Genomic DNA, 25782 nt, shown 5'->3' on the forward strand with positions numbered 1-25782 from the left:
CCCGGGGTTCTGTTTCTTCTGCGCCTCCTTCGTTATCGGCATAGATCTTTCCGAATGCCGGCAGTGCTTGCAGAGTTACTGGGACTCTGAAACCGAGCAGCCTGTATGACCAGCATCGCCTGATGAGCTCTAGGGGCTGTCGGCTCGTCCTGAGAGTGGGGTGGAGATGCAGGAGACTGTGAAAGAAAATGGCCCACAAGTCTGCTTTCCATTAAAAAGGATTAAGAGGTAGGATAAGCCATTCCTTTCTTGCCTCTTGCTCTTCCAAGTTTGCTGTCCCTGTGGCCGTTGTCTAGAGAGCTGCTGTGGGCCCGTGCCCTCTCGGCGGATGGCCTCGTGCCGCCCCGCAGCCTCTCCCCTCTTCCCACCTGGGAGGCGCAGCTGGGCTCCCCCTCCTTCAGACGCTGCAGCTGGGGCTGCACACCTTCCCCCAGCCTGAAGGTGGCATTGGCAGCGGGACCATCTCCTTTCCTTTCAGCATTGGTCTGCAGGACTCAGCAGGGCCAGCTGGTGAGAGAGGTGGCAGGGGCGCACTTCTGGGCTAAACCCTAAACCCTAAACCCTCAAGAGAAAAGCGGCTATAACCTGGATGGTGTTTCCTCCATCCTTCACTCTGACCAGCTCCGAAACTCACTTTAAGTCGTTGGTTTAGACTTGAGGCTCGCTAAACAGTAGGAGACTGAGATGACAGGGCCCGAGTGCCGAGGAGAGACAGCGGCGGCTCTGAATGGACAGAGACCACACTTGAGGGCCGCGGATCTGCCGTTCTGCTGGGTGTGTCACACGACTCATGCCATCTCTCACCAGTCCTGGGAGGCTGACAGCTGAGGACTCTGACTCATTGTGCCCAAAGTCACACAGCCGGGGAGTGGCCTCATGAAGCGTCAAACCCGGGTTCACCCCAAAGCCACTGCCTTTAACTATGAAGCCATAAAGCCTCCCAGGAACCACCCAGGGGACAGTGTCCTTGAACCTGACCTGCAGGGGAAGTTAGATAAGCAGAGAGAAGGAAGGGAATTCTGGGCAAGAGGAGCCGTGGATACAGTCGAAGCCTGGGAAAGGGAACAAGCATGACACAGACCCGGCCTGCTGGTTGTAAGCTCCATGGGCAAAGACCACCTTGACAGTGCCTGAGTGAGAGCCTGGTACATGGACGGTGCTCAATAAATATTTATTGTGGGTATAAACACATGAACAGACAAGTTATCGTCTCCATAGATGGGCAGCCGCTTGAGGGCAAGGACCAGGTCTTAGAAATCGTTGCATGCTCTACAGCTCCCAGTGCTTCATAAGTAGCAGACACTCAGTAAATACGTCCTGATGGAATGAATGAATGAACGAGCGGCAGGGCGGGGGTGGTGAGCTGTGCTGCTGAGGAGGCTCTGATGCTTGGGGAATGCTGAGCGGTACACGGGCTGGCACGCTGAGGATGTATCATGGAAGGTCTTCAGTGCCGGGACAAGGAGCTCTTGAGTTCTCCTTGAGGCATCTTTTTAAAAAGCCATCTTTTAGTGCACAATGTTGCGGGGTCTACCACAACCCTCTGGGGCCCCGACTTCGGTGGGCGTGCATGGGAGCCGCAGCCAAACACAGCTTGGAAACCACTCCTCTGCGGGAGCGGCCTCAACCCGACTCGTTGTCACTGCCTTCCCACCTGAGATGACCACCCTGTTTAGACCAAAAGAGACCGGCAAAACCTTGTGAATGGAACCTGTAGGGTGTAGACATGACCGTGTGGCCCTGGAGTTGCTTTAGGATGGTCTGGTTGGAAAGTCCCAGCCACCTTCCTCCCCGACGTGGTCTGCTCAGCCCAGGCGTTCGCAATAAAAGCTGCCCTCTCTTTTCAGGTGTCGGCCACACCTGTGGTTTTAAGCCAGCCTGAGGGCCAGGAGGCGGCCCTGGGAGAAGCCCCTCTCGTGGGCAGTCGGAGCCTTGTGGTCCAGGGGAGAAGCCGTCCCCTCACCTGGACTTATGACCCGCGGCTTTGCGCCCAGCCTGCCTGCCGAGTTCCACAAGATGGGCTCCTTCCGCAGGCCCAGGCCCCGCTTCATGAGCTCCCCGGTGCTCAGCGACCTGCCCCGCTTCCACGCCGCCCGGCAGGCCCTGCAGCTGAGCTCCAGCTCCGCCTGGAACAGGTAAGGGCGGCGGGGCCCGGGGGGCTGCCCTGGGGACTGGGCTCAGCTTCTGCCGCATCCAGACTCTGCTCCAGAAGGTCGTGATGAAACGGGCGCTGGACGCGGAGAGCTCCGCTCCTTCCAGAATGCGTCCGTTCGCTTCCCTTGTCTGAGCAGAGGGACAGCGGGCCTCTGGGCTCTCAGTCAGTTAAGCAGCCTGGACGGCACCTGAGGGTGGAGCCGTGCAAGTAACCTCAAGTACCTGTTGCCTATCTGGGAAGATGAGACATGTGTCTGTGCAAATACACTGCTCCTTAGCGGCATAAGCCGGGGATTGTCAGCACTTGGGAGCCACAGAGGGCTGGGGGAGGAGACACTGAGCTTTGTGAGGTGCTGAGCTGACCTTGTACATCAAGCATGGAGCAGGGTCTGAATCAATCCTACCTCTTGCGTTTCTGTGGGCCCCTATTTTTCAAATCCCTGCTAAGCTCTTTGAATAAATTAAGTGCCTCATTATTTTAAAGCATTACCGACTTCTTTGTGGTTGGGATCGTTAGGGATTTTCTCAATGAATGCACAGCTCTCCTGATGGGGGTGGAGAGGAGGGCTCCGAAATGTTTTGGTTGAATGGATCCGTGTTCCTTGAGAAAGGCCTGGGATGCTTGGTAAAGGCAAGACTGTAATCAGCTCCTTGCTGAAGTGCTGGACTGGGCTCCCGGGAACGTGGAGCAAGGCTCACGCATCCGTGCCCCCGGGACCAGCTCTCCTGCCAGTGCACCTCGCCGGGCTGGGAAGGGAGGGCGCACGGAAGCCAGCCCTCGAAGTTCCGAGGAAAGTGCTCTCAGAAAGGCGGGGAATTCTCATTCCATTTTAGCCCTGCTGCCCTGTGGAGACAGAGGCCTCCTGGGTGAAGGGACCGCAGAGGTCGGCCTCTGCTTGCAGTAAACGCCACCTTGGCTCCCTCCAGCCCCAGTGGTGCTGCCCGGCAGTCTCCTGGCAGCGGGTCCCACTGCAAGCCCTTTGTTCCTGCTGCTCCCCAGTGGGGCTGCCTGAGAGGCGAGGGGGGAGACTGGTGGCCTGCGGGAAAGGGCGGGGAGAGGGGCCGCCTGGGGGTCCTTTTGGCCTCAGTCTTCCTTCCTCTCTGAGGACCCTGGGAAGGAAATGGTGGAGTCCAGGGATGGAAAACGTGGCTGTGTTTGTGCCACAGGCTTCCTGGCCCTCGCGCCTGCCTTCCGCCCCGAGCTGTTTGTTGAGCGGCCCCGGGAGGCAGGCCTCTCACCAGGCTCGTTTCTGCTTCCCTGCAGCGTCCAGACTGCCGTGATCAACGTCTTCAAGGGGGGCGGCCTGCAGAGCAATGAGCTGTACGTGCTGAATGAAAACATCAGGTACGTGCAGGCCAGGCCGGGCGTCCCCGTGGGCCTGAGCGGGACTGAGGGGCCACCCCACCAGGGCCTGACCCTAAGTCTTGTTTTCTGCTTGGTTCTTGTTGCTCCTTCTGCCGGCTCTTATGTGGCTCTTATGGCTGTTAAGTTCTGAGACTCTGTCCATCTGGGCTTCTGATCCAGAGAGGTGCATCCCTTTGTTCGTTCCATAGGGTTGGGGGTGGGGCACAGGGGCAGAGGGTTGAGAGATGTCACTGTCATTTATTCTGTAAACACTGCTTGTGTCCTCCTGAACCTTTAGGCCCCAGATTAGGCAAGGTTTCCTAGTGGTTAGAACCAGACTGCTTGGGGTTTTATTGCTGGGCTCCCTCTTCCTAAGTGATTTACCAGCGTCTTTGTGCCTCAGTTTCCTCTTATGTGACAAAGGGATAGGAAATGTGCCTACTTCCACAGGATTCTTGTGAAGATTAAATTGAGTTATTATATAAATAATCTGTTAGAACAGGGTTGGAACCCACCAAGTACTTGATCCTTGTAGCTCTTAGCATCATTGTCAGTAAGTTTAGGTGATGCAACCCTCAATAAGATGCGGTCCTTGAGGAGTTTGCCTTCCAGAATCTTCCCAGCAGTGTCAGCTCTTCATTCATTCATTCAGTCATTCATCAAGTATTTGAGTGCCTCCCTATTGGCCAGGCGCTGGAGAGACAAGCATGAGCAAAGACAGACATGGACCCTATCCTCCTGGAATTTACATCCAGTTGGGGAGATCATCATCAGTCAACTGCTCACACGTGTAAAATGTGAAAGTGCTACTGTGACAGCTGCTGCACCACAGCTGATATGATGAAAGCATATGGGAGTAGGACGTGATCTTGCCAAGGACAGGAATGGTGGCTGTGATGCTTGTGCTGTGATCTGAAGCATCAGTGGGAATTAACCCGGTGGAGAGGGCTCCAGGTGGTGGAAACTGCAGGTGCAAAGGTCCTGTGGTGGCAATGAGCAAGGAACTGAAAGAAGGCCCACGTGCATAGAACACTGGAGGTTGGGTGGTGGTGTGGCTGGGTGTGTATTTTGGTGGAATGAGGGCAGAGGGACAGGCAGGGCCCCAAGCACCAGGGTCTCCTGGGGACATGAGGTCAAACATCTGGTCTTTTAATACCCTGGTGTTCATTCCTCTCTGGTGTGTTAAGTGCAGAACATCAAGGCTAACAACCCAGCCCTGGAGTGGGCAGAACAATAAACAAGGCCATTATTCGGGTCCTGTTTACACTGAGTTCTGACCTGTGTTAAGGGTCAAGGAGGTGTTCTAAGAGCTCTGCTTTCATTCAAACCTTTCAAGCTCAGAAGTAAACAGAGTTGTGTTACATTTCTACCCGTGCACTTGAATTTCACATAATAATTACACAAATAGGGAAAGAGGCAATACAGAGCAGCTAGCCCAAGGCCCCCTCCTTTTGCAGAGGAGGAAACTGAGGCCCCAAGAAGTGGGGTGTCAGGGGCAAGCCTGGGTCAGCCAACCCCTGAGTTATAAGAGCTCAATTGTACTGCAAGGACTACGATCCTGGCCTCTCCGTGAGGGTTCTTTAGCTCACAATAGAAGCATAAATAATAAAACAGTGAGTCAGCAATGTGCTAATTGTTCCTCACATCGGGAGACTGATCCTGAAATTGTGCTTAGAATCTTTGTTTGTGGGCAGCTAGGAATTGTACAGGCCGTGCCCGATTCACCAGCCGTGTTAGCCCAGGGGCTGTGAACTCAGGTCTTCTAGATGGGTAAGGCTGGCCCGCGTGCACCCAGGTGAGAGCTCACCCTGTCGAAAGGGGGTTACCCTGGCAGAGCACAGGTCTGGGGACAAATCATTTTATTTCTCAAGAACAACCGGAAATTGAGATTTTTATGTGAAATTTCCTGGCTTTTCAATGTTCATAAATAACCCAGATTTCCCCAAACATTGGTATAGGCCAAACAAAACACATCTGTGGGCTGAAATTGATCAACAGGCTACCCGTTTACAAGATCCGCTGTGGCATGCGGGGGTGGAGGGGGTGTGGGGGGGAGGCCTCACTGACAGTGCGTGTGGCCTCCTGGGTTCCAGCGCTCAGGCCACACGAGCTGGGGCAAGGGAGCTGGTGTGCAAGGAGGTGCCAGAAGCACCAGGCAGTGTGCACATGTGTCGACACATCCAGTCCTCCTCAGAGCCCTGCGAGGCGGCCATGCGCTCCGTAGTTTATCTACAGAATTGTGGATAAGAGAAATGAAGTAACTTGTCCAGGGTCCCACGGCGATGAATGGTGAAGTCAGGGTTTTAACTCCCGCATCACTTAGACACCTGTGTTACTCAGGTCAGGCTGCCTGAACAAATACCGTGTCCTGGGTGGTTAGAGAGCAGACATTTATTTCTCATTGTTCTGGAAGCTGGGAAGTCCAGGATCAAGGTGCTCGCAGATTCGGTTCCTGCCGAGAGTCCTCTTCCTGGCCGCCATCTTGCTGAGTCCTCACGTGGCCTCTTCTTTGTGTACCCCAGGGGGAGAGAGCCAGCTTTCTGGTGTCCCTTCGCATAAGGACACTAATGCCATCATGAGGGTGCCACCTTTGTGACCTCCTGGAAACCTAATTACCACCCAAAGGCCCATCTCCAAATACCATCACATTGGGGGCTAGAGCTTCAGCATGTGGATTTGGGGGAGGGGGCAGGCACAATTCAGTCCACAACACCCATCGTCTCTGCACCATATTGTAGTGCCAGAGAGGGAGGTTTTAGGTTGGAAGACAGGATAAGCCGATGGTCCTGATCTTGCTTTCTGCCGTCCTTCCTTCCGTGCAGCCTCTGGGACCCGGTCTCATTGTGTGCTGTGATTCTTGACGCCCCTCTGAGGGGCACGACGCTCCCCCAGCCCTCCTTCCAGTGTCGGCTTTAGGGAGGCTGCTGGCTGTTCCTCTCTCTGTTTGGAGCAATTTTCAGTCTGCTGAGAAATACATGTGATTGGGGTTTGAAACTGATGGCCTGGATGTGAATTCAGCCCAGAATAAGTCAAAGCTGTCAAAGCCCAGAGCTTTGATCCCCCGTGTTCTGTGCGTCCTGTCCTCTGGCCTTCTGTAGGATGGTGGTTAGAATGGAGACGGCTTTCTCATCACAGACACCCAGGGGGTCACTGAGCACGTGAGCCACATCCCAGGTGTGCACGTGACCTGCCATCCCCAGTTGAGTGACGTGAGCTGACCTGCACATGTGTCCACATCTGCACGTGCCTCTGTGGGAATAACACGGCTGCCCTTATTTCAGTCGTTAAAATGCCCAACAGACACTCCACTTTCTGGTTACATTCCAACAGACGATGGGGTTTCAATTTTCGCTTTCTCTTCTTTTTTCTTTTGGAAGAACTGTTCTCAGAATAGAGCGGTAAACTCAGCAGGGTGGAGGCATGAGCATGGGGGGTTGTGTGCCTGAGGTGGGGCACAGGACGGTAGGAAGGTAGGGAAGACTATGAAAGGAGAGAAGGCTAAGTTACTCTCAAGCCCATTTTTCAATCAATTGCGACAGCCCTACTATGTGCACAAAGATCTGTGCTAGGTGCAACAGAAGTTTTTAACTTGTTAAGAGAATTGCTTCTGGATTCAGAGAGGCTGGGGATCAAGATTAGACTAGCTGTGTGACCTTGGGCAAGTTACTTCATTTTTCTAAGTCTCTTTTTTCTTGTATAAAATGGTATAATAATAGCATCAGCCTCAGGCGGTTGGGAGGACATAGATAATGCTAACGGCGTCATTAGTACAGGATCTGGTGCATTATTATTCCTATTATTGTGAAAATTTCACAATAATACAGTGATAAATGATGGACGAGTGAGTGCCAGGCTGGAGGGCACAGGGCACTGTGAGGAGCTGCCCGTGAACGGCCCTCGGTCAGGATTTCTCCAGCAGGTTGGAGGGCTGAGCTCCCTCTCGCTTTGAACGAGAGAGGTCCAGGACAGCTCCTCCAAGAATGCGCTGGAGTTGAAGCTAGGGTGAGGCTATGTTCTTACAAGGAGAGCCAGCTGTTTCTCCTTTCCACGGAGAAGAGTGCAAGAGGAAATGACTCTCAGTTCTCCATTCTACTCAAGCCAAACACTAATAAATGTTGATGGATTGTCCAAGTCCAGTTGCAAAGCGTAGATCAGCTTCCCCGGGTCACCCCAGCCAGCCTGGCCATCTTCCTAACCGTGGGGTCAGGATGTTCCCGGGAAATGGGAATTCATCGACCTGTTAGCTAATGCAGAGAATGACAGGAAGGGAGAAGTTTTATAGAACTGGGTCCTGAAAGGCAGTCATTACAAACATGTTGTTGGTTCTTTCTTTTAAGACGTGTCATCAAAACTGAACTCCAATTTAAACTTTAGCCGGTGGGCTTTGGGGTAGCTATGAGGAAGAGCTTTGGACTAAGGATGGCCAAGTTCTAAAACTCATTGTTAGATCAAGAGAAAGGTGTGGAGACCTTTCAAGAACAAATTCATCAGAAATGTCACACTTCAATAAAGTGACAAGTTTTCCTCCAGTAAAAGTCAGGGCACGTGGTCTGTCAATATGAAGACATGAATCAGAATATTTTCCATTGAAACCACCTTAGAAAGCAGGGCTTGCACGTTGTTACGTCCTTAAAGGCAAGAAAGCGGCCCTTCAGAATAGACACGTTACCGTGAAGTCTTTACTCATCAGCATCTCCGATTCTGGATGCCCACACCGTCCATCTGCCCTGGCTGGGGCTCGTCCTGGTGTCTTCTTGGCTTACACTCTCTATGGGGCATTGATGTGGGTTTCAACACTCCTGTCCAGTCTCAGTCCTGATGCGGCTGCCTTTTGGCAGTGGGGACGAGTCTTGGTTAGAGGTCGGGGTTTCACAAGCTCTCGCAGGAGCAAAAGTGGCCAAGGTCTCGGATGCGGGAGCATGGTCTTCCTAAACGTTCTTCTCAGCCGACTATTTGACTGATTGTACGTGAGCAGGAAGAATGGAAACATGTGAGACGCCGACAACTCATGTTTACGGGTTCTTACGAGAACCTGTGCAAGTGGGTTCCTACAGGGACGTTCACGTTTTGGTTGGCTGGGGGCGTGTGTAGAGGGAGGGAGCATTGACTCTCTGGTTCCTTTAGGCAGTGGATATCTGTGGAGTGCTCTGCCAGGTGCTAGGCCAGGTTTTGGGGTAACGTTGAAGTAGGTGGTTCTTGCTCTCGGGGGAGCCTACTGCAGAGTGAGAGAGGGGAACCAAACAGGCCGTCACCACAGTGTTTTAGGTGGGGCGACTGCAGACTCAGGAGGGCTGGGGGGTGCGGAGGATGGGCACACATTGTTTGGGGAAAGCGGTACCTCAGTTGAAATCTGAAGGATGAGCAGGTGGAGTAGGTGGAAGGTAACTGAGCGTGTAAATTTCCCGCCGCCGCTTGCTCTGTGCCCTCCCAGCTCCTCCTTCTCCCTGGGTGGATTTTTTTCTCTGCAGAAATAAATGCTCAGAGACAAGGTTTCTGGAAACCAGAGATGAGTTATCTGCACCTGGCCTGAGTCAGGAAACTCACATTACCCTTCTCTCTCCAATCACCCAGCTGCTTCTCTTCTTGCTGGGAGGGAGGGGCGTGAAGGGAACCCCAGAAGTTTCCAGGAAAAGACGAGGTTCCAAGAATTGTGCTTGAGTTTTGACAGGTCTGAGTCGAAACGCCCTCCTGAGTCACTTGGTTGCCTGAGCCCGGAAGGGAAACCCACCTCAGATTTTCCCATCTCTGTAAGGGAGTCCGTTGACTGCGGTGGGCCCGCGGCTGGGGAAGAGCTGGAGGAAGTGAGGAGAAGGGCCTGGCGCAGCCCACAGGCCGGCAGAGTGGCCAGTCTGAGGCGAGATTCCAGGAGGTCAGGCGAACAGCAGACATGCGGGCAGCGTTTCGCATGTGCCAGGCTCTGCTCTAAGCGCTCTGTGTATGCCGACTCTTAAAACTCCCCACACCCCTGTGAGACAGGGACCATATCCCTCTCTTGCAGATGAGGAAGTAGAGGCACAGAGAGGTGGGATAACTTGCCCAGAGTGGCACAGCTGGTTAGTGCAGTCATGGGCTGTTTAACGACTGGGACATGTTCTTAAGAACACATCGTTGGTTGATTTTGTCATTGTGCAAACACCATAGAGTGTGCTTGCACTAACACAGTCTAGCCTACCACACACCTAGGCTAGATGGTGCTGATCCTACGGCACCACTGTCATATGTGCGGTCCATTATTGGAGACGTCGTTAGGTGGCGCATGACTAGCTGAGCTGGGATTGGAACCCAAGCCTCCTGTGGCCTTAAACACACAGTAAGTAGGCTGCAAGAGGCACACAGAGTTGGCGTCATCCAGATTTAGGCCTGACCTCCCCGGGCGTAGATGCATTGATAGATCCCAAGGCAAGTGGGGTGTTGTCTCCTGAGGACCCTAGTTTGGGAGGGCGTAAGGTGAGGTCTTCTCTCTTGGGCCGGGTCCCTCTGCCTGACTCTGCATTGACACCTGTGTCTGCTCTGGTTGAGAAATAGCCTTGACTTTAGGGGCGGGAGGAGTAGTTAGAGGAAAGTGGCAAATTGGAAACCTCCGGGGCTGGCCCGGGTAGAAACCTAGATGTCTCCCCTGAAACTCCAGGCCTCTCCACCAAGTTCACATTGGGCAACACAGGACTCGCGGTCTGGCCTGGAACTGGTCAGCGAGGCCGAAGCCTGGCTGCTGGCTCTGGAGGAGCTTGCTGTAGGCCCCGCTGTGGTTGCCCGCCTGCCCCACGGGCGTGGGGCGTGCCACTGGCTAATGTTCATGTTGGCCTCTGTTTGAGTTGGGATCTGCCGGTGTGTGGCCCCAGGTAAGGCACTGAGCATCAGTCTCCTCATCTGCAAAAGGAGGATAAATTCCTACTTGAAAGGCTTTTGGAGAATTTCGGGTGCTGTGTGCCAGCTGCCGAGCATCGTGCGTGCGACGTAATTAGGAGCCCAGTAAATGCTCTTTGTTGGTTGTCTCCATCTTTCTCACTGTCCCCACTGCCACCCACTGGGGTGCAGACAACAGAGAAGTGGGGGAGTCCTAGAGCGTTTTACTTGAGTTACGGACTCCACCTCCAAGGGGCCCCAGTAGAATGGACCAAAGGAGGAAGGGGGTGTTTCCGTATGTTACTGCTTAGAAAATTCTGCTTCCTTGACACACATCTGTTGCAGAAGCGAAGCGGGTCATCTTTGGAGGATTGAGAGGCTGGGCAGGAACTGACCAGCTGCAGCATCAGGCACAGGACCCCAAGGCCCCCTGCTGTTCCTGGCTCATGGAGGTCAGGGTGGAGAGTCTGGGTAGTTGGGGCAGCCCCTAATTGCCAAACAGACAAAAGCATTTAACAGCCGATGGCGGCCTGACTGGTGCTGGCTGGGCTTTGGCTCTGCGGCCCCCGTGTCCACGCTGCATCCCAGGGTCTCCTGCCTGCGTCTCTCCCTCTGTGCAAGGGAGAGCGTGGCTCTGTGCCAGGTGATTTCTCTGCATCGTTTCTGCCTCTCCCTGCTCTGTCTGTCGTCCCTTCGCCTCTCCACCAGCCAGAATCCAGCTCCAGCATCCTCGGTTAGCTTCCGGCCTGCAGAAGCGGGAAGTTGAGTTGACAAGACTGTGAGGGGCTAGATGGCCGGTGCAATAACAGGAAGTGCTGTCTTCTGGGGTGGTGTCTCACCCGGTCAGCCTGGGAGGAGAGGGGGTGAGATAATACAGACAGTGAGGGGTTCCCCATTTCTTTCCCCTATTATGGCCTTTTGGTCCCTGACTGAACTTTGTGCCCGTTTCCCCTTTGGGGTGGGTCCCACATAAGCATTGCCTTCCTGTTACTCTCAGGTCCCCCCACTTCCTTCTCCTTCCAGCTCAATGGCTGCTGCTGCTGGTGAGCAGCAGAATTCTGTTTTCAAATGAAGCCTGGCATGGAAATCCAATATGGAAAGCAGACGAAGTGGGAGCTGCTTAAGCTGGGAGCTTGCTGCATTGCAACTCTAAGTCTCCCAACCCCTTCCCCAAGCTCGGCCTCTACCGTCCTTCCTCCGTTTTCAGGGTGGTCTGGGCATACTGTCTGGCCCACTTCATCAGGTTCACCTGGGTCCTTCATGCCAAGTGTAGGAAACGCTGGTCCTTTGCAGAAGATGCTGAGAAGAAGTGGAATGGAGTTCTCAGGAGGGTGGGCCTGGGCTCAGACAGACCTGGGTACAATGGTGGCAGCTGGCACTTGCTGAGCCTTGCCATGGGAGTAACCCCCCAGGACTAACTCACATAGCCCTTGCAGTCATCTTGTGGAGTAGGTGTCCTCATTGTCCCCGAATTCCAGTTGAGGATTGGGTACCAGGGACCATCCTGTGGAGTTAGCTTGCAAAGGTTATCGCGCACAGCAGGCTTCCGGCCCGGGCAGCCACCTGCAGGCCCTCGCGCTCCGGGAGACTCCTCGTCTCTGTCCTGTGCTTGCTGTACGCCCTCCTTGGAGGCCTCAGAGGTCCGTTTCCTTGTGTATAAAAAGTGGAGAGATTGCTGCTTCCTTCCAGCTCTGTTGTAGGCTGTAGTGAGGAAACACGTTGACAGTGGGGTCTGGCGCTTAGTAAGTGTTCAGTAAACTTTGCGGAAAAAAGTTAGCCTCCATCCTAGAAGTAATTTGTTTTTTATTGCCTTTTTTTTCTCCCATAAATAATTACTTTCCTGTTTCTGGAGAAGAAACCCTAGGAAAGGGTGGATGAAGTAGAAGGCAGGCTGCTGGGTTCTAGGCCCCTTTGCCTGAGAGGAACCCACGTCCTCGCTGCTGGGAGCCGGGATTTCGTCTTTCCCCTGTATCTGGGGAACTGCAGACCACAGGCTCTGAAATTTGGACATCTTTCTCCTGTTTTCTCTGCCTTCTGTGCTTTTCAAGCCACACTGGCAGGCTTGTGAGGAAGGTCACAGGTGAGCTGTCCCTCTGTGCATCAAGGTCGGCGCATCTCTGATACCTTGGTTCTTTTCACTCTCACGTTTTGGAGAAGATGGTGCTCCCAGGCCTCATGAACGTGGTCCCATGAGAAGCAGTCACTGTGCCTGGTCTCGGGCATCCTTTGCTTCTAGCATCCAGCACCATGTCTGAGGCAGGGCGGGTTTTCAGTCAATGGTGTGTTTCAGTGAATTAACTCCTGGGGTCCCTATTCTCTGTCAGTCACTCTCCTTTTTCGGAGGGAAGCTGCTCCCCAGTTCCCTCTGGAGACTGTGCAACAAGACAGGGGGTGGAAAATCCCTCTCTCTCGGTTCAGCTAAGGTCAGGGTGAGTTTCTCAGAAGAACCCTTTCCTTGTACACCAGTGCAGGCAGAATAAACACAGGGTATAGGAATAGAGCGTAGGTTTTGCAATATGACTCAGCCGCAGTCTCTGGGTGGCTCGGCCAGCTCTGCTCTCTCTCCCCCCGCTCGCTCTCTGGTTCGGTTCTCGGGTTACCAGCCTGACGTGGGTTTGGGTTGGCAGGGTCTCATGGTCTGTGGGATTCTCTGATACCCCTAGGACTGCCTGCTTCCTGATACTGTGCCCTTGATGGGAACTCACTCCCACAATGCCTTCTCGGCTTCAAGCCAGATGGTGGTAAACTTGGAGGTGGTTATTGTTAATTAAAAAAAATTTTTTAATGCTTTTCAGTTGGATTGCATTCACAGGGTACACAAATTTTAAGGACATAATGAGACATACAGTGAAGCATCACCTCCCCTGAACCCCAGAAACTCAGCTCCCATCCCCCCCAAAGATAACTGTTACAAGAGTAGTTCATTGGCTCTTCTTCCAGAGCATCTCTATGCATATGCGAAGAATTTTCATGCAGAAGGAGCTGGGGATACTCGACACTGTACTGAGCTCCCCAGACTGGCTCTGACGAGGTGGCATGTGGCCTGCGGGACACTGTGTCCTCTCCTCCGGGAAAGAGGTTTGCTCGGTGTCTGTTGTCCTACTTGATTTCCAGCTTCGACCTTTCTAACGTCTTACTTGGGGAGAGGGAGAGGAGGGCACAAAACCCAGTGCATTTATATATCATTTCGAAAATGCATGTGTGTTTTGTGTTTAAAACTCAAGGTACTGTGTATTTCAGTTCCAAGGGCTTTACTGGAAACCCAGTCATATCACCGTTACAGAACAGCGAGTTAGAGCAGATGTGATAAATGAATTTGGTATTGTGTAAATAAAAATAAGTATTCTTTTTCTCTTCTCTTTTCACAAGGTGGCCTATTATACATGCTGTTCTGCATCTTGCTTTCTTAACTTAATGCCATCTAGATCTTTCCATATAATTTCTTACAGCACTTCTTTGTTCTTTTTTTTTCACAGTTGCATAGAATTCCATGGTGTGTATGAACCATAATTTTTTTTATGAGCGCTTTATCAGTGCACTCTTATGTTGATTCCTATATTTTGCTGCAATGGAAACTCTACACATATATGGAGTGACCTTGTCTAACGCATGAGAAATGAGATGGGATTTTGTAAGGGACAGGGGCACCCACTGTCATTGGCCCCCAGGACAATAGAACATTGACTTAAAGGATCAGGTGGGGTCTGTCCGTTCTGATGATTCTGTATAACGATACCTAGTGGAGAGGGCTTTAGAACTCGGGATCTGATAAAAGGACAAATGTGTGGTTCTTTTACCATCCTCGGTTAGAGTCTGTTACGTTTAAAGTGTATACAGCAGATTCCCACACCTGTGCCTGTCCCTCCTCCCTGAAGCCTCGAGATGGCCATTATCCGGGGGTAGAAGCACCCTTGTTTTGCCTCTTATTCTCACGGGTCACCATCTCGGCGCCCTTTATGGCTGCTTCTGCTTGAGTCCTTTCTTCTATGCCCTTGTCTTTGCAGTAGCCTCAAGCTCATTCGCAGCCTCTTATCCTGTATCAGCCGTTTGTCCCCTCAGGCTTCGTCTTCCTGTAACGCTCTGCGGAATTCTGGCTGTGGCTCACTGCAGCCGGGGCCGTAATGTAAGGATGCCGTGCCTTTCCCCACATTGTGGGCTGCGGCCTTTCTGGCTCCCTGACAGGCAGGGGAGGAGACCCATTGGATTCCTCTGTTGGGTGACGTCATGATGCTCGCCGAGTACCACTGTGAAATGCCCAGGGGCAAGAATCACCTGTTTAGTGATGGCCAGCCCTGAACAACGGTTGTTCCACTTGCCTAGGTGTCTCCTCCGCCTTGCTCCGGGCTGGTTTCCATGGTTCTGGACCTTGCAGGCCTAGCCTTACCCCGACCTCTATCTCTCTTTTACCTGGAGCATCTTCAGGAGCACAGTGGCTTCTCATCATGGGTTCCTTGGGGCACCTGTTCCATAGCTTGTTAGTTGGTCTCAGATCTGTGTCAGTCCCTCAGCTTTGTGAGTACCCAAGATATGCTTGGGAAACTTTGTTCGAAATAGCCCATCGTTAGGACTTGTTTTTCCACTTTTTAATGAAGCTTGGTTTCTTCACCTATGGTTTTGAGACCTCCCAGTGGCCCTGGAAACTTTGGAAGGGGGTGTTTCTCCCTCCAGCAGTAGAAACAGCTTCCCACCTCTTCCCGTTTCAAAGCTTGCATCCAGGGCTGCCCGCTGGCTTTCTGTTTCCTGTCTGGAGACGCCTCTGCCCTTGAAGAGCAGCGATGACCACCTGCTCTTGGCCCAGTGACTGGTGAAGGCTTCCTCGTCTCCGTCAGACCTGCCCCCATCCAGGAGAACCCCGGGGCTGGTTGACGGGGTGGCCTTCCAGGAGCCCACGATTAAAGTGCATCTCAAAGTGCAGTGTCCACCACAGACCCATGTTCTGTGGCGGGAACAGGAAGAGATTTTCCTTGTGGACACCTGTCTGCAGCTTTCCAGGGCTCTTTCTGCACAGAAATTCAGCTCATGCTACCTCTCCTTCTGTTTCACTTCTATCCTGCCTGTGTTCTGCACATGATGACATCTCACTGTAACTTCCTGATTATCCTAGAGGGATGTGTGGGAATGCGTTTTTGGCGAGTTAATACCCAGTAGGTGTCGCCAGAAGCTTTAGGGTGTGCCCCTTAATGACCCTGCTGGTGGGATGAGTAAAGGAAATGTCTGAAGCCTGGAGACTGTGCTCCCTGGGGCCTTATTAGCTCTGGGAGCCAGTTATTCTTGTTTTTCCTTCTCGCCTTGTTGGGATCAAATTAAAGCAAGAACAGTGGGGACGGTCCTGTGGTTTGTCCCAGGGAGAAGGAGGTCTGGTGCCAAACTTCTATTTTTTAATTTTGTTGGTATTTTTTAGCACTTAAGACTCTTTGAACTTGCCTTGTGAGTGTGTTTATCAACATGCTGTCTCTCCACACCCCTCCCCCGAGAACAGAAGCCCCAGGAGAGCAGAGACCTCACCCGTCTCGTTCACTTCTGTATCCCTGGTGCCAGAAGAGTCTCCAGCACATAAAGGGCAGGTCGCTAACTGTTTGTTATCTGGATAAATGAAACCTATGTGTTCTCCCCGCTGTGATCCCTTTGAAGGACTGCCTCCGTCCCTCCCACCCAAACTGTGGCACCTGGGGAACGTCTCTGATGGATTTGCAGGAGAGGCAGGGTGGAGTTATGGGAAAAGATGTTGAATTTGAGGAATGTCTGGGTTCGAATCTTAACTCTAACTCTGACTTATTTTGGGGGCCTCTCTGAGCCTCAGTTTCCTTATCTGTATGGGAGGGATAATAATTGCCACCCCCCCCCTCACTTTACAATCCTTGGTTGAAGAATGTAAGAAAAATGCATTTTAGACCATTATGTCTACAAATGGGGAGGATTACGAAATTGTGGTCTTCCCGTTCCTTGCTTTTTCAGTTTCACATGGAGCCCTGTGCCCTGGCCTGCCCCCACCACCTCTGTCAGAGTTAGAGTCCCCTGTGCGCTCTCTTGAGATGGTTGTCCTTGTGGTGTGAACCAAGGAATAGGTCTCCCTCTTGGATTTCCATCACCCCAATTCCCTAATAACCCCGGGGGGTGTTACTAGGGCCTAGGAAAGCACACTCCCTTCGCAGGCCTGGCCAGTCCCTGAGCCCTTGGTGAGCGCTCCATCCTCAGGTGCCTGTGGACTGGACTCCAGGAGCTGGACCATCAAGGGCTGTGTGACGGTGTTTCTCTCTCCCCAGGCAGCTGCTGAAGAGTGCACTGGGATCCTTCATTACAGACTATTTCCAGGTAAGCGGTGTGGCTGTGAGCACCGTCATTGTTGGCTGTGGGTGCGTGGACCTAACGGGGTGGTCGGTAGTGCGTACCTGGCGTTCCTTCAACATCCCAGACGCTGTATCCCAAGGCACACTGTGCGCCAGGCACCGCGGGCAGCGGCTGCGAGCAGTGCGAGGCGGGTGTGGTCCCTTCTCTCACGAGATGATAGTCTCGGGCAGCAGGTCTCAGGACCCCTTTAGGTTCTTAAAAATGATCACTTATTTGGGTTATCTCTATCTTCGTCATATTAGAAATTAAACCTGAGAAACTTTAAAATATGCCTTAATTCATGTAAGTAATAAACCTATGTTACATGTTAGTGTAAACAGCATTTTTATGAAAAATAACTTTTTCGGATAAAACAATAGAAAATGGCGTTGTTTTATATGTTTGCAAATCTCTGCAGTGTCTGGCTTCGCAGGAGGTAGCTGGGTCCTCAGGTCTGCTTCACAGCCAGCCTCCTGCGATCTTGCACGTCTTTGGAGAAATCCGTGCTACGCTCACGGAGGAGGCAAGGAGAAAGGCAAACAGCAGCTGAGTGTTATGGGGGAAATAATTTTGACCGTGTGGAAAAGGTCCGGGGGGTCCCCCAGGGGACCCGACTCACGTGTTGGGAACCACTGCTCTGGTGACATTCCCTCCCCCGTGTATGGTGTCTAATTGGGGGTAGTTAGACCCTGTAGCCACATTATTTCTTGTCACTCCGCCTCTTGGTCTGTTCTGTTAAAGATAGAAATGGATCACACGCTCTGACGTCCCTTCTGCCTGAGCAGCAATTCCATGGGCTGATGAGCTCAAGTTCCAGATTCAGTCAGGATGGTTGCTAGTCCCCTGGCGTGAGCTGCCTTCCTGCTCTAACCAAAGGCGCGTGGGGAGGCGTGTGTGGCGAGTAACTGGGTGACCCTTCAGTGAGATAAGAGCGCTCACTTTTCACTTATTAGCTGAGTGGTCTTGGGCAAGCTGCTTTCTCTCTCTGTGCCTCCATTTCCCCATCTATAAAATGGGAATAAAAATATGACCTACCTGATAGGTCATTTTATGGAGTACATGCGATAACACATGTAAAGCATTCGGCATGTTGTACGTGTGTGCAGGGGCAGCATAGCATAGAGGAGTGTTCAAGAACACCGCCCTTAGAGCCAGACCACCTGGGTCAACGCCCAACATAGCCACATGCTAGCTGTGTGACCTTGAGCAAGCTGCTTTACCTCTCTGTGTTTTAGTTTCCCGTTCTATAAAATAGGGTTAACAGGACCTAACCTTGCAGTGTTATTGTGAGGACTAAATAAATTATTATTTATAATAATAGTAAACAGTGACTAGCACAGAGTGAGACAGAGTAGTAACTGTTCATGAAATTTGTATAGATGCGAATTTGTTATTCTGAAGTGTAATCCATCCCTTTTAATGGGAAAGGAACATAAATATATTTCCCATCTTGGTTTTAGGTTGGCGATATATTCTGTATCTGAAGAGAACATACTTTTAAGACAGTTTAAAGACTTTTTAGGTTTTAAAAACAACACAGGTATCCTTTTCATTTCTTTTCTTTCCAAGATTCAGGAAGCTTAAACTTTTATGTGCACTTTTAAAGAATGACCAGTCAGTCGTTTAAAACACACACACACTGAGTGGAAAGCAACTACTCTAAATCTGGACACGGGAAGACCCCACAGAAGCCTGGACTTCCGTTGGGTCAGTGGCTTGGCTGCTTGAGACAAACATAAGGACTTAGAAAGAGATAATCAGTCACAAATGTGCATCATTTCAGTTGCCCTTGACTCAAAGGGCATTCTTGTCCACACTCTCGTCTCTTGCTGTCTCTACTCATTGATTTTTAAATCGAACTCCCGAGAAGTGGTTTTTCAGTTGGTCTGGAGAAATGGGCCGGCTGCCTTCCCTGTTGACACTTAAAATAGACAGGCTGTGGTGTGGTTTCAATCAGGTTTGAAATGTCAGCTGTCTTTCAGTGCTGGGGGCTACCCCCAGGATGGGTGGGGAAGGGCTTTTGGGTGGGGACTTATTTATCTGGGAAGCCCTGAGGTTTGCAGGGGTGGTTAATGCTGTTTACCAAGGATGCCAGACACTTAGCAGCTAATAACCACACATCATTTTCTATTGAGAGCGTAAGCAGAGAAACCGCTTTGCGAATACTGAGTCTCTTTCTGGGGGCGTGGGGTAGGAACTGGTTTTCAGTTTTGAATCTGGGTTTTTCCTTAGTTTAAGGAGCTAGGCTGGAGAGAAGGCTATCCTAGACACTATTTATTTAAATGTAGGTTTTAAGTTTCCTGAGGGCGCAGAGCCTTTGTTTTTAATGTGTTTGGTTTCCCAGTCCCTAGAAAGGACCTGGCATGTGATAGATGCTCCATAAACATTCTTGGGAGGGAGGGAGGCATTGTTCGCCCCAGACAGTGAGGGAGTCTAGGCGGTGCGTCAGCGGCGTTACGAAGTGTTAGCCTGATGGCTAGGAAGTGTCCTCTTCTCTATTTTCAGTGCTTCTGATTGTGCCAGGGAGAGTCTGCCTTTGCACCAGTGTGTGTCTTTTACACTTCTCCAAGCACAAGTCTGACCCAGTTCCACTGTGTGGGTTCTCCCCACACTAAGCAATTCTCCAACACCAGCTGGGTGTCCTACCATTGAGCTCACTGCTGACACTGTGTACCTGGAGGTAGTGTCAGATGCTACAGGTCAAGGGCTCAGTCCCACAAGACTGCGCCGCACAACTTCAGACCCCATTGACAAGTCCGGGTTGTCACCTGAGCTTCGGACCAACTGGCTATAGATTGGAGTTTCCCATGACCCTCTCCTTGGGTTTGACTAATTTGCTGGCCCAGCTCACAGAACTCAGAGAAACACTTTACTTACTAGATGACCAGTTTATTATAAAAGCATGTGACTCAGGAACAGCCAGGGGGAGGAGATGCACAGGGCGAGGTCTGGGGAAAGGGCGCAGAGCCTCCGTTCCCTCTTCAGGGTGACGCTCTCCGCAATCTCCACGTGTTCGCCAACCCAGAAGCTCTCCAGACATTGTCCTTTTCGGGTTTTTATGGAGGCTTCATTACACGGCACGATTGATCAAATCATTGGCCGTTGGTGGTTGGACTCCATCTCCAGCCCTCCTCCCCTCCCCAAGGTCAGAAGTGGGGTCACAAGTGGGGACTGAAATTTCCAACCCTCTAGTCACATGGTTGGCTCCACGGGCAACCAACTCCCATCCTTAGGTGCTTTCCTAAAGTCATATCATTGTCATAACAAAAGACACCTTTGTCACTCTCATCACAGGGTATTCCAAGGGCATTAAGGAGCTCTCTACCAGGAACAGTCTGGCTCTAAGACCAAATACCCATTTGTTGTCATAAATTACAATATGGCACCGTGACATGGTGATCTCCCTTGTTTAAGGGGGAGAGCAGGCCTCTCACTTGCTTCTGTCTAATCAGGATTTCATGACACCCTTTGCATTGGGTTGATTGTTGCGTTACGTTCGATTTATGGTAAATGATGCTCTAGTTTCCCTTTTAGACATATGTATGTTTTGTTTTTTTGGGGGGAAGAGTAGCCCTAAGCTAACATCTGCTGTCAATCCTCCTCTATTTTTTTTTTAAAGATTGGCACCTGAGCTAACAACTATTGCCAATCTTTTTTTTTTTTTCTGCTTTTTTGTTTTCTCCCCAAATTCCCCCAGTACATAGTTGTATGTTTTAGTTGTGAGTCCTTCTAGTTGTGGCATGTGGGACGCTGCCTCAAGGTGGCCTGATGAGTGGTGCATGTCCACGCCCAGGATCCGAACCAGTGAAACCCTGGGCTGCTGAAGCGGAGTGCACGAACTTAACCACTCAGCCACGGGGCCAGCCCCTGTCCTCCTCTTTTTCCTGAGCTAACATCCATGCCCATCTTCCTCTACTTTATACGTGGGTCGCCACCTCAGCATGGCCTGATGAGTGGTGCCGTTTCCACACCCAGGATCTGAACTGGTGAACCCTGGGCCGCCGGAATCAGAGCGTGGGAACTTAACCACTGCACCACCTGGCTGGTGCCAACATATTTATGTTTTTAAAAAGTGGATTGATTTCAGAACAATAGTAGGAGAGAGTAATAGCGTAGGTGGCCCTGGCCGTGGCCACATAGTGAAGGTGGTTCAAGAGGAACTCAGGTTTGGAAAGCCCCGTGCTGGCACTGCTTGAAAGTGGGCTGGTTCCGGAGCCCAGCAAAGACAAGCTCTTCACAGGAGGAGGGCAATCCAGGAGGGAAGGCCACAGGAGGTGACCCTGGCCATCACACTCAGCTGGCAGAGGGGGTTCAAGAGGGGAAGGCAGAATGAGCTCCAGAAATTACCTTCCTTCCTTCGGAAGTAAGGAGCAGAGCCCGGGGGCAGATGAGACCAGAGGCCGCGGGTGAGGTGTCGGGGAAGGTGAGGAACGGGCTCCTGGGCGCCAGCCCCTCAGTATGGAGGGTGACCGAAGGCCGCCTCTGGACCGCCCGCATTCGGCAGTGAAGTCCTCCTCCCCGACTCCCAGCCTGCTTCCGCCCGCCACTTGTGAAGCTGTCTCTGTGGCTCTGCTTTTGGAAGTAAATGTTTTCATTTTGCAGCTTTAAAGAAAGAATGTCTCAGTGAAGAATAGTGAAAATGACCCTAGGGGAGGTCAGAGGGAGGGCAGGGGAGGGCCAGGGCTTATCTTGCGTCCGCACACAGAGAAGTCAGCCTTTGATCCGCAGAAGCATAGGTGAATTTCCATCAGACACTGGCCGGAAAAATCTTTGACATTTCCAGTATTGATTTCTCATTTTCCTCTGTCTGTTTTGAATTGCGCCCAGAAGGAAAATTGGGGTCTCCGAGAGGAGCTCTGTAGCTTAGCGACAGCTCCAAGGGGTAATTGGTTCGCTGTAACTTTGGAGACTGACGCTGTGAAGTGCTCTGCCTTTTTCTCTCTCCTAATGAGGCACCTTGGTGGTTCAGGGCTTGGGGCTGGGAGGGGTTGCAAAGAGCACTTCCTGTCCTTCTGCCTCTGCGGTGTTTGTTAAAAGCTCTTTTCCCCAAGCCCAGAAGGTTAAATTCGTTTCGATGGAAGCAAAGTTGTGCTTGATACAGAAACTCAGTCTCTAGTCAGTGGCTCTGAACGGATAGTCTTAGGAAAGGGGATGTTAGCCCCCACGATGGCCAGCAGGTCGGGGATGGCCTGGGAGCGTTTGATATAAATATTTCCAGCTCACGTCTGCAAGGGTCCCGGGAGGCCAGTCCCCTTAGTTCATCACTATCAGAGAAGATTCGTTAAGGGCTTGTGGCACGTGGCAGACAGCCGAAGGAGGAGACCTGGAAGTGTCCTGGTCACCATCGACTTTGACATTGAAGACGGCCCAGGGACATAGATGCGTCCACACAGGTAACACACGGCGAAATGTTAGCTGAAGACCTGAATGGATGGTAATGGCTTAAAATCAGGCCCAGAACGAGTACACCTTATGGGGACAAGACAGGATTTATAAGAATCCACAGAAAGTTGGGTGAGCGACGATAAAACATGAGGAAAATAATTTTTCTGATTTCCAAACCCAAAGTGAATAGGGGAGAAACGTTTCAGCTCTTCTTTGATCAGCCTGGGAAGGCTTCTAGAACAAGCAGGATTCCCCAAATGGAAAAAGAGGTAATTAGGTGGACAGAGGGCAGCAAAGGACAGCCCACGCATACTCTGCTTTGAAGGTGCAGTTGGCGCCAAGGTACAAAGGGGCTCTGAACAGGTGGAGCTGGGCCCCAGCGAGCAGACGAGACGGGGAGGAGGATGTTTTCGGGTCAGAAGGTCGTTAGAGGGGGCATTTGGGATTTGGCTGGTACTTGGAAGAGAGGCATTGTGGAGTTATCAACACTGCAATGGCCTAGAAGCTTCCCTTAGCTGCCACGAGGGGAGCAAGGGGGCGGCGCTGCCCTGCAGGTGGTGAGGACCCCTGGGGGTTTGGTTGTCCTCTGTGGGGCTGCCCCCCAGCCAGCCGTTACCTTTTCGCAGCTTGGCCATGCTCTGTCTCCTCGGCAGTTACTTGAATTTTATGCAATTATTTGAATATTTGTATTGTACTCTTCTCAAATTTTGTAAAGATAAATGGAAAGAATGAGTCCTGAAATTGACCACCACAGCTCTTCATATAATTGGAATAAAGATGAAAATCAATAGGCGTGCTGAAATGGCAAGTCTTTAGCTTCGTTAGACTTAGGTTGTTGCACGTTCAGTTGTTAAATACGGCACACAGAGGGACAGAGTGCTCAGAATACATCACCCGAGGATGAGCTCCAAAGATGAGGGGTAATTAGGGTTTCATAATCCCTCTTAGCTCCGTGGCATCAGAATGCCTCCTTATATCATGTAGGCGTCGTGTTCCACATGAGTCCGTGTTTTCAGGAGCCCAGCGTGTATGTAAGTGGATGACACTCTCTGGCCTAGGCAAGGATCCCGGGTTCAGGGCACCAGTGAGGGAGGGACAGAAGGCAGGGGCAGACGCTAGAAGTGTGGTGGTCAAGGAAGTGGCAACGTTCAGCCATTCAGTGGCCATGAGAAGGAAGCACCAAGGTGGAAGGGCTGAGATGTTCGTTAGACATGGAAAGCAACAGGACGTTCTCTGGGGCTGTTTAAGAGCTACAAAGAAGACAGAAACAATGCTACTAGTAACAGCAGCTAACACCTTCAAGCATTTAAGTGCCGGCCCTCGTTCTAACCTGGTGCTTCTCAAAGTGTGGTCCCCGGACCAGCAGCTTCAAGGTCACCCGGGAATGTGTTGGAAAAGCAGATTCTCAGGCCCCACCTCAGACTGACTGAATCAGACACTGGGGTTGGGGCCCGGCTCTCTGTGTTTTAGCAAGTCCTCCACGATTCTGACGCGTGCTCGAGTCCGAGGACCGCTCCAAGCATTTTTCCTGTGCTAGGTCATTTATTCCTCCTGGCGGCTGATGAGGAAGATTTTGTTATTACCGTTTTTTGCAGAGACTGCAACCGAAGCTCGGAGAAGGGAGGTTATCCAAGACCTTACAGCTGCTAGAGCAAAGATCGAACTCAGGCCATTTGGCCACAGAAGGAAAAGCTTTTGGATTAAACTTTAAATGTTGAAATGCCCTTAAGACATCCTCTGAAAAACCCCAGAGAAGGGAAATTTCAGTGTTATTTTATTTTTAGTGTCCGGCAGAACAGACATCCACTGTTTTCTTGCTTTCTTATAAAATAACTTTTTTAAAAGCCCAAATTCGCCCTTTTAATGACCACTGAAATGGTGCTAAATGAAGAATTAGCATTTGTACCATGTTTCTAATCCCCTTTGGTCTCTGTCCAGGGATGTCTGTCTGGCTCATAGAACCACACACACCCCAGGACTGGTTTATTAGGAATTCTCTGGGCCTGGGGGTGAGCTGTGTTTTTAAGACTTTTTGTTGCTTATGTAGGAAGCCAGCCAGGTCCACAGGAAATGTGGATGTCCTTAGAGATGATGGCTGTACTTTCAAAGCGGTAGAGGGACATAAAATGGAGGCGCCCATGATTTCCATCAGTGGCGTAGTGTCAACAACAGGAACCTTCGTAGACATTGATATCACTGGAAACCAGTGCCTGGAGTGGAATTGTTGGTGAATACAGGTTCTCGGTAGGCAGAATGACATGCTGCTAGACCCCTCGGGGGTAGGAAAAGTTGTCTCATTTGGGAATAGAACCCACCTGGGAGCCAGGTGTTCACCTTGCTAGACACTGAGCGTGTATTCTAGAGAGGAAGGCCCTGGAAAAGCACTTTCAGAGAGGCGGAAGTTGGGAAACTGGTAGCAGGATTGGGCAGCAGAAATGACCCAGCTGGATGGAAGCCTTGTGGTAGAACCCAGTTACGTGGCCTGAGATTGCCAAGCCAATTGCCCCTCAGGATCCGTGAACCTGAAATGGATCTCATCTACTTTCCCGTGTGGACAAGGACATAAGAAGTCTCTCCAATTGACAGGGCAGGAGAGCATGATGGCTAAAAGCACCAGCCCTTCTGCCAGATAGGTCTGGGTTCTAGTGTTTGCTAGAATACTTATTGGCTATGTGACTGCAGGCATGTTACTTAACCTCTCTGAGCCTCAGTTTTCTTAGTAGTAATCTAATGTAATCACGGTACCTACTTCAAAAAGTTGATGTGGTCAGGGAAATGCAAATCAAAACTACACTAAGATATCACCTTACACCCGTTAGAATGGCTAAAATAACCAGAACAAAAAATAACAAATGTTGGAGAGGTTGTGGAGAAAAAGGAACCATCATACACCGCTGGTGGGAATGCAAACTGGTATGGCCACTATGCAAAGCAGTATGGAGATTTCTCAAAAAACTGAAAACAGAAATATCATATGACCCAGCCATCCTAATACTGGGTATCTATCCAAAGAACTTGAAATAAGAGACCCATGCACCCCTATGTTCATTGCAGCATTATTCACAACAGCCAAGATGTGGAAGCAACCTAAGTGCCCATCAACTAATGATTGGATAAAGAAGATATGGTATACATATACAATGGAATACTACTCAGCCATAAAGAAGGATAAAATGGTCCCGTTCACAACAACATGGATGGACTTTGAGGGCATTATGTTAAGTGAAATAAGCCAGATAGAGAAAGACAATCTCTGTATGACTCCACTCATATGTGGAAGTTAAACACGTAGACAAAGAGAACAGATTAGTGGTTACCAGGGGAAAGGGGGGTGGGGGGGTTGGCACCAACGGTGAAGTACCAACCTACAATATGACTGACAAATAATAATGTACAACTGAAATTTCACAAGGTTGTGAACTATCATAACCTCAATAAAAAATACAATAGAAAAAATCGCATAGATGTAACTTCTGATTAGAAACAAACAGAAACAGCAGCAAAGGCAAATTGGGTAGCATGTTAGCTTTATTTTGAATTATAACACTGAATATGACATCAAACAGATGTAATGAAAACCTTTTGTGGTTCAATTAAGCAAATGGTTCGTATAGGAATTTCTAGGGCTAAGTCTCAGGATGCAGAGCTCATAGAATTGTAAATTAGATTAACATAAAATAAGAATCATCCACCTGTGCAAAATAAAGACATTTTAACTTTAAAAAAAC

The 25782-nt window shown here is 50.9% G+C and overlaps 1 protein-coding gene across 8 annotated transcripts in view; it reads left to right on the forward strand.

The window, feature by feature from the left end:
* PRR5L (proline rich 5 like) overlaps nt 1-25782 on the forward strand; it is a 143584-nt gene that overhangs the window by 88920 nt on the left and 28882 nt on the right. For all 8 annotated transcript variants that reach the window (XM_014851028.3, XM_070487537.1, XM_070487532.1 and 5 more), the window contains 3 exons: nt 1848-2135; nt 3419-3499; nt 16606-16654. In XM_014851028.3, coding sequence (XP_014706514.1) covers nt 1972-2135; nt 3419-3499; nt 16606-16654 — 294 coding nt within the window. In that variant the 5' untranslated portion in view covers nt 1848-1971. The remainder of the gene's footprint in view (nt 1-1847; nt 2136-3418; nt 3500-16605; nt 16655-25782) is intronic.

The sequence above is a fragment of the Equus asinus genome, chromosome 17 (assembly GCF_041296235.1).
Source record: "Equus asinus isolate D_3611 breed Donkey chromosome 17, EquAss-T2T_v2, whole genome shotgun sequence".
Classification (NCBI taxonomy): domain Eukaryota; kingdom Metazoa; phylum Chordata; class Mammalia; order Perissodactyla; family Equidae; genus Equus; species Equus asinus.